This window comes from Protobothrops mucrosquamatus, unplaced genomic scaffold, assembly GCF_001527695.2.
Source record: "Protobothrops mucrosquamatus isolate PMUCROS unplaced genomic scaffold, P.Mucros_1.0 scaffold9990, whole genome shotgun sequence".
NCBI classification, from domain to species: domain Eukaryota; kingdom Metazoa; phylum Chordata; class Lepidosauria; order Squamata; family Viperidae; genus Protobothrops; species Protobothrops mucrosquamatus.
In genome coordinates, this window is record NW_015395777.1 from 1 (window position 1) to 8,757 (window position 8,757).

Genomic DNA, 8,757 nt, shown 5'->3' on the forward strand with positions numbered 1-8,757 from the left:
GATATATAGCACATTAAGAACTATTAGAAAAAGCAAGATATACCAAAAAATTGGGTAGGGGGCAACTTGTGATACACACATATAAATACTAGCTCTTTTTTTTTTTAGCAAAATGAAGCCTTCAAAGACATTACTATGGAAAATCAGCAATATAAATTACCAGTTATTGAGACAAAAAAGTAAAAGCCTCAAATAGATTTAACTTTTAAAGACCCCTAAGAACATTCTCAAAGGCTCCCAAGTACTAAGAAAAAAGTCTGTAAATCCTAAAATGTACATATGCATATTCAGATACTCATGCATACACACATACATGCATACCTACTCCAGTACAATGAAATGTTTACTTTAAACATAAGGCAGTACTGCAATCAAAAATCCCAAGTTACAAATATTACTTCAGAGGCACATGCTAAGAAATTAGTTAATATGGTTTGTATAATATAAAATAATATCTTAATGCTCTTACCCCAAACACCTTCAGCTAACGATTTATTCTGGTTTGGTTCTCTCTCATGTTCAGGATTCAGGGATGGCTAAAACAACAAATCCACAACTTGATTAGTTTTAAGTTCCATTAGAAACTGTCTTGTAGAAATCTCATTTTCCAGATTGCAAGAAGCATTATCAAAGAACTCTGAATCAGTAAGAGGAGGTAGTGAAACTAATCATACTAGTCAGGTGGAAAGTAGAACCATAGCGAAGCTATAATCTAATTGATATTATCTTGGCCTGCAAGGTAAACATCAAGTATGAGGATGGGACTACCACACTGAACTTAGTAACTTAATAACACTTAGTCTAATGGTAACATGGCTACGATTGGAGAGTATTTCCTTGAGAATGAGGTTGGATGACAAGACACAACTTCCAAGGAGATTATTTTTTGAAATTCTCTTAGAATGAAGGCACCTTGTGTTTAAAGAAAGGCAGTTATAGCAAGAACAGCTTTCTTCAAACAAAACCAAGAAGGTAAGTTGAGTGTTTCTGGGCTCTGGAGCAGGCAGAGTCCTACAAGTCCTTGGGTAGGAAGAAAGCTGGAGGCTTGCAAACTCCTTGCTTGCTGGATGGGAAGGAAGGAGGAGGCTTGCAAGCCCCAATTGATTCATCCCAGCAACAGCCAACTGGTTTCTCTTGGGTAGATGAATAGCTATAGGAACCCAGCAGGTTGGGATGGCGGGGGAGTGGGGGTGAGCACTGCAGTATCCCTGCAGTCGGTCATAAGAGTGAATGACTGCGGGGGTGCTACAGCATTTTAAGTTTGAAACCAGATTGTAAACAGCTTTTGGGCAGTTTAAGCGACCTGTCATAAGTCAAGGACTACCTGTAATATCTTCCCAATATTAAAAAAGCAACAGTAATTTCATGAAATGTTTTGAATAGTTTCCTTCTGCAAGTACCTGAATGCACTATGATAAACTTACAAAATCTTCAGCTTCAAATTGTTTGGGTTCTTCCTTGCCTGTCTTTTTCAGAGTCTCACATTCAGATGCTTTGTTTTCCTGTGACCCTTGGCTTTTACCAGACTGAAAGCTCCTGGTGCGAGCACGTGAACTTCCATTATGGTATCCTGCTCTATAGTTTAAATTTTCTGTTCCATTTCTGCCTTGTGAACGCCAACCATTTCTTTCTTTTCTTCCTGAATGCCCTTGAGTGAGATTTAAAAGATTAAGATCAAAATTACATGCCATGCTGAACAGAATTTATTACAGGAAAATGTAAGTGCAACATGTTAACTGAACATTTTAAACTAGTTCATGTTAATAACTGATTCTACTTTATTTCTATGAATTAAGCCTTTGGACAATATATATCACCCAATGACAACATGTAAATTTCCAGAAAGGAGCAAGAAACAATAAAAACATTTGTACAACCCTAATATAATAAGCACAATGTATCTACTGGTTTTAAGGTGTTGCAGAGGATTCAGAACTATGCTAACAATATTTCTTTATTCATATAAATTAAAACTTATATAGCTAATTTTTAGTACCTGTATAAATCCACTGTAATTGAAAATACATGATTTACAAAATAAATCTACTTAAATCTTGATTCTATGTAAATAATAACATATTTTGATGCCTTATTCAAAGACAAAAAATTACAGACCTCCATTTGAATGGCCACAACTAGGATCCAATCCATCAGAAGAGTTATGTCGTCTACGATTAACTTCATAACGATTTTCTGTCCATGAAAAGGTGCTGGAATGTTTCTCAAAATTCAATGATGACTAAAGATGAAAACAAAAATTATACGCTGTTTGTATCAGCAGTACAAATTAATCAACACACTATTATGTAAATTTGATGAAGACTATAATCTTGTTTCAATAGCTAAATACTGTACTCTAATGCAATCTCATCCTTATCGTATAAGCCCTCTCACATTAAAGAAGAAAGATAAGCTATACTATATATACTACATTCATTCTAATATTCAGAATAACAGAGTTGGAAGGGACCTTGAAGGTCTTCTAGAGTTATGAGCATGCACATTGAAACCTATACAGAAAACTAAGCCACTCATTATTCTTCCTAGATTTTTCTGGTTAAATCCTTTGTAGAACATTTAGTCAGTCAAGGATATGATATTATTCAAATTTTCTAAAACTGTTGGTACTACAGTCTATCGTTTCAGCACATGGTGGAGCTAGTGTTCTATTAATCTTGATACTGCAATCAAAGAAAGTTGCTGCTAGTTTTATCGATTTATTAAACTGTTTCAAGCTGTAGATCTCTGGACTATTGTGAGGTGGGAAAACCTTGATACCAGGAATTAAAGTACACATGTATTCTATCTTGTTAATAAAATCAAGATAACATTTTACCTCAAAAAAGAAATGGCATTCATAAAATTTAAAAAGTACCATGTAAATTGTCTTTCAACTTATTTCCCTCTTGTTTCTTGTATTCCTCCATACCCAGTGAAATTTTGCACCAAAAATAACATTTTTATTTGCCAGTTATAAGAAATATTAACACTGAATATAAAATATTTCAGTTATAATAATAACAGTTCACCACAAAATTGATGCTAAGAACCCAAATTCAAAATAGTGGTTAAAGTGGATGTTATTAAAAAATAAGAATTGAAATCTAGATTCCTATTTCAAAATGTGTATCAAATACATTTGTAAGGATAAGTATTTGAAAAAACACTAAAACATTTAAATTGTAGTTTTTATGCTGTTTAGCTTAGGGATTTTTTTTTAAAAAAAATAGGATGGGCAGAATTCCCACATTGTACAAAACATCTGGGTTAAAATTCTTTCTTTACTCAGTCCCTCAGTACTTCCTTCAAAACCTGTTCTGGATGCTGTAGTGCCTACCATTGAAAAAAAAAAGGGAAAGGGAAATTTTCCTACATTAGTAATTTAATAAATAGCACAAATAACCTTTGATGGTGGTGGTGGAGTAGGAAAATTAAGCCAGGCTGGAGCAAAGTCATGCTGCGCCATTTAGGTCCAGTCTCCCAATCAATGAAACAAGGCTTCAACACCTCATGACAATACCTGTAAAAAAAAAAAAAAAAAGGTCGTAAGTTTTTAAATATGACATCTTTTAATCCTGGGACAATTAATTTAACAGATTTTTTTTTAAAAAAAACTAGAAATACAGGTAAAGAACACAAATGCATAATACGCTTTGCATTGCATATTTGGAAAGAATATTTAATGGACAGCACAAAGAGATCTCATATTTTGAACAAAGAACTTTTAAATGTCAACAATTTTAAGTGACATTATGAAAGTTCACATTTTATCTAATTAAAAAAGATTTATATTAGCATCCTAAGATGATGTTTGAAAGAGAAAATGTTTCCTGTACAAATGCTTTAATCAGAACCTCCCACTATGCAAGTGGAAGAGAGAAGAAGCTTACATCTTCAATTCTGAAAGATTTTAAAAACTGGAAACAAGTTCTCAATACAATTATTTGCACCTCACTAATGAGATTTATTTTGAATCAACATGTAGAGACCACAGTATTAATTGCATAGCCTGTGGTGAGATGGGCAGCAAATAAATTTAATTAATAAATAAAGGCCATTCACAATTAATATAATAAATAGAAGATAATCCTGGCGCTATAAATTGGGTGAGGAAAACACAAAAATATCCATCTTGAATTCCTGCAGGAAACGAAAGATATAAATTTAACTAAAAATAATAATCAAACCATTTCCATATTTTTGACAAGAAAAATTTGTGCCCACAGATACTAAGAGTTGAAATCAACAGAGACTTTGCCTTAACTGGGCATAACTTGAGGGTTCTGATCACAGAAGATAAAAATGTCATACAGTAAATGCATCACTGATTTATCCTCACCCATTCAAGTCTGAAAGTTTTGAGCACTTTAAATAATCGGTTCTGATTATATGTACATGTTGGTACTTTAAAAATTATTGTAAATCCTTCCCAAAACAAGCAATAAAGTATTGTTGAAGGATTCATAAAAATAAACTAAAATTATCTCATCAGTTATTGTGCAATGTAGATTAAGTACATCTGGACTTCAAAGCACAAGTAGACTTATTAATATTAATGTTATTTAATTATAACATTAAAGTGAAGTAAATATTATAACTTTTTTTTAAATCAATAAACCCTAATTTTTTATGTCTAATTTAAGAAAACTAGCCTAGCAAACATAAGAAGAGAAAAAAAATATTTGTTGAGGAAAAAAGACTTCAGTCAAATGATTTTCTAAAAAACATTTATCTCTTATTTTGCCCAGATTTTTATCCAGGTTTTCTGTAAGAATAGTTTCATAGGCATACACACCAAATGCAAAATAGATCCAATCATATTCACAATATTTATTCTGCAACACTTTCTAGCAAACTGCTTTCTTTTTTCTTTCCTTCTTTTTCCTTCCTTTTTTTCCTTCCTTCCTTCCTTCCTTCTTTCCTTCCTTCCTTCCTTCCCTCCCTTCTTTCTGCTATAGAAAATGCCAGTACTATTTATATTACAATGCCCTCTTCTACTTACTGAAATATAGACAAGAATAATGCAGACATAAAAGACTGACATGAAACATCAAGCAGTTTTTATTGTTTCAAGCACTGGTTCTTCATTTGACACACATCTATGGCAATCATGAAAGAGATTTCCCCTCCTCAAGAATATTTCCCAACAAAGCTGAAAAGATAGCAGGCTATTATAAAACATTGTTAAGTAATTTTAAAAGAATGAATAGAGAAACTGCAAAGCAGGATATCGGATAGATAAAATTCTACTAAAGATAATGGATATAATTTGTTTCATAACCCCAGCTTGACAGTTTTGTTTACAAGCTCTGGCAATTAATACTGAAGCTACCAAATGAGAACACGTTTTCTCCTTGCCCTAACAATTGGCAAAAGCATGTTATTTCTTTCAGCTCTATGCTCGCTGAACATAAGCAGAAAGGCAAAACAAACTATAACTTCTGAACTTAAGAAAGTTGGAGGCATATTTTTCTGTGTGCCTGCCCTGTTCCTTCTTTCCCTTTCTGATAGGGACCAGTGAATTTCTTAGCACTTCCTAATTGGTTGACATGCCAACTCCCCAACTAGGTATATGTTGCTCCCAAGTTAGAGAACACAGAATAGCTTTTTTTCAACAATGTGCTGAATTTCTAATATGTTTGGGAAACTAATGGAATGATCTCCAAAGCTGTCTAAATACATCAACCCTATTCATAATTCCACACAAAAACATAAGAGCCAATATTTTGACAATCATCTTTGTTAATATTTTAGCAGTGTTCATGAAATAAATAAAAATGTGTGGTGGTTTTCATTTTCTCTCGCAACCTTTGTAATATCTAAAGGTGCAATGATTTGGAATTAAGTGATTTTTCTTTTCTTGCAGGGAGGAGAGGGATTCTGTCCAGCAAACTCCCCTTCCGATTCAGTGACCTGAGCATGGTGAAAGAGAGGAATTCTCTTTAATGGCAGATCACTTCTGCTTTTCTATCTGTGAACAAAAAAAATTGTTCTTCTCCAGCACTGGAGATGGAGGATCCACCCGTGGGTTGTGACTGTATTCCTGCCCTATCAGATCAAGTCAGCCAAAGTTGTCACGCCCTGTCCTTGGACCTATGCCCAGTCTTGACTTGATCTTGCCCAAGGACAGGACGTACAACTCTGGCTCTTAGGTACAGTCTGACTCATTAGTAGGTTCCTCCATCTCCAATATAATTAGAGGTTTATAAAAAAAATTTCAGTTCTCCTGTCAGCTCTACAGTGGGGGGGGATTTCTTGGGAGACAGAAGGGGGTCCCTTCTTTCTCCCCTCCCTCCAGGAGCTCACAGGGCAGAACTACTAAATTGGAAATTTGGACTCCAAATTACTTCAGTGCTTTGTGACTCCAAATTGCACACACGATTAGAGTTAGAGGCAACGGCTCCGTTTTCGGCAGGGAGTGACGAAGATTTAAAGCTGTCAGCTCCCTCCATTTGTCTCTCGCTCTCTCGGTTTCCTCTCTCCGCAGTCAGTTGCGGCCAGAAAAGCCGTTCGACTTTTCTCCGAACTCGACGATTGGCCTCTTGTGACGGGGATTGCGGCTGCGTCCCCGGGGAGGCCAATTTCTAAGGAGGACGTCCGAGGAAGCCGATCGGCTGATTGCTTCCTCGGCGAGTGCTTTTTGGAGACGGGGATTGCGGCTGCATCCCCAGGAAGGCCGTTTCTCTCGGAAACCGCGCGGTTTTCCGTTGGCGGCTGCGGCGCTCCGAAGGAAGCGAGTCACAGGCCGATTGACACTGTGCTCGTTTTTTTCGGCCGTATTTTCGGAGCGGTCAGCCGGTCAGCCGGTTAGCGGCTGATTGCGGTGAGGCCCACAGCCGCCTTGCCCATAGTTGGCTTCTGGTGCTCCCAACTAAAAAAAGCTGACAGTTGGTCTTTTTGGCGCGGCCGCCATTTTGAAGCAGGGATGTTATCCCAGGCACTGTGGTCGAGGGACCAGAATTTATAGTGACTTAGTGCTTTCTGATCACCTTCATTTGGGGGATTAAGATTCTGAGGAGAAGACAGTCTCCAGAAGGAGCACTTGATTGGAAACTTAGGTGGCACACTTGATCCCCTCAGGACAGGCCACCATTTTACGAGCGGCGGCCATTTTGTGACCAGGGTCCTATCCCTCCTTACATAGACTTATACTTACAGCTCCCTTAGGCCGCTTCAGCAAGCCCCTATTTTCATAGCTTGGTGGCTCCTTGGTCTCAATAATAATTGGATAAACTGCAGCCATTTTTTTGTGCTGCGTGCTAATTTCAGCACTCACTGGAAATTGTGGGCGTGCGTTGGTTTTCACTGATCAGTACTGCCAGTGATTCAGGGACTTACGGTGACCCCTCAGAGCACCGGTCCTTCTCTGTGACACGTTTTCCACGGGCACCAGGCATTCCCATAGCGTGTCTGTCGCTGCCTGTGATTGCAGCTGTACCCGGGTCCCAGGCGTCCTCTGGAATTGCGTCTGGTCGCACCCAAGGTGGTAATTCCCTCTAGATACCGGGGGACCCCACTCGAGCCCCTGCGCTATCGGAGGATGGAACGTACGGAGCCCCTTGAGAAGGAGGTCGTGTCCCCTTCATTGGCTAGCATGAGTTCTATGCCATCTCATCCAGACGGATCTGAAAGGGCTGCACAAAATTCCAAGCCAAAACCTGCAAAAAAATCATCCAAAGGGGCAGATAAGCACGCCACCAGGAGACACCAAGCTCTGGAAAAGGAGTTCTCTAGGGCACAGAAAATGGCTCGACTAGACAATCCTCAGATTGGGGGGCGGGAGCAAGAGTCCCAGATTCCACTTAATCAGTCGTTCCAGGGTAGGCCAGAGGCCACCTTTACCCCTACAGCGGCTGGTCTTCGCCAGACCGAACAGCTCCCTTTTCCTTCAGAGGAGCGATTGTCCATGTTAATTGCTCAGGCAGTGGACCGCGCTCTGAACGCTAGGGCAGTTCCTAAGCCGCCAGTCATAGTTCCCCCACCTATCTGTCAACAGTCAGAAGAGCCCCAATCCGGCCCTTCCTCTCCGGCTGAATCCTGTTATTCTGAGGGTTTGTCGCTACCTGATCAGGGCTCTGACCAGGAATTTCCAATGTCTGAGGAGGAGGAACAGTCGGCGGACGCTCCGACGCCCACTGGCATGTTTCACCCTTCAGCGTTTGTTACGTTGCTCCGCAAGGTCTCTTCCACCGCACACCGTGGGTCTGAGCCCCCTTCCACAACAACTGCCGTTGCTCCTGATTCGGACCTTGATCCAAATTTCATTGAACCGGTGGCAGCTCAGCACCGGATCCCATGCCCGCCCATGTTCCTAACTGCGGTTAAGAAACAATGGGCGCTACCTGCCTCCTTTCCCCTTCCGAGTTCCACGGACAAGAAACTGTTCAACGTGGCCAAGGAACTGGAGGATGCGCTGGAGGTCCCTGCGGTGGACGAGCCTTTCGGACCGTTGATCTCACCAACGGCCATAGCGGGGGATGTGTCGGAAGCTTTGAAGTCAGAGGATCGTAAGTGCGAGTTGTCCTTTCGCAGGATCCACCAGGCTTCCGCTTGGGCCGTTAGGGCAACGACCTCAGCGTCGTTTTTCACCAGAGCAGCCCACCGTTGGTTGAAACAACTGCAGGCCCGCACCCCCAAGGATGATGTCCGCTCTCAACAGGACATCAGTAAGATGGTGGCAGCAATGGAGTACGCCTCGGATGCTACGCTCCAGGCGACTAAGTTTGCTTCCAGGGCCATGGCTTCAGGGATCACCAG

At 39.8% G+C, this 8,757-nt stretch overlaps 1 protein-coding gene across 1 annotated transcript; it reads right to left on the bottom strand.

Annotated features, from left to right (window-relative positions):
- Positions 1–314: 314 nt before the first annotated feature.
- Positions 315–3,520, bottom strand: LOC107301095 (vasculin-like). The gene is made up of 4 exons (XM_015830360.1): positions 3,404–3,520; positions 2,116–2,239; positions 1,425–1,648; positions 315–536 (listed from the first exon to the last, which is right to left on the bottom strand). Exons 1-4 carry the CDS (start codon positions 3,464–3,466, stop codon positions 372–374), a joined length of 576 nt encoding a protein of 191 aa, XP_015685846.1. The 5' UTR covers positions 3,467–3,520; the 3' UTR covers positions 315–371.
- Positions 3,521–8,757: the final 5,237 nt, after the last annotated feature.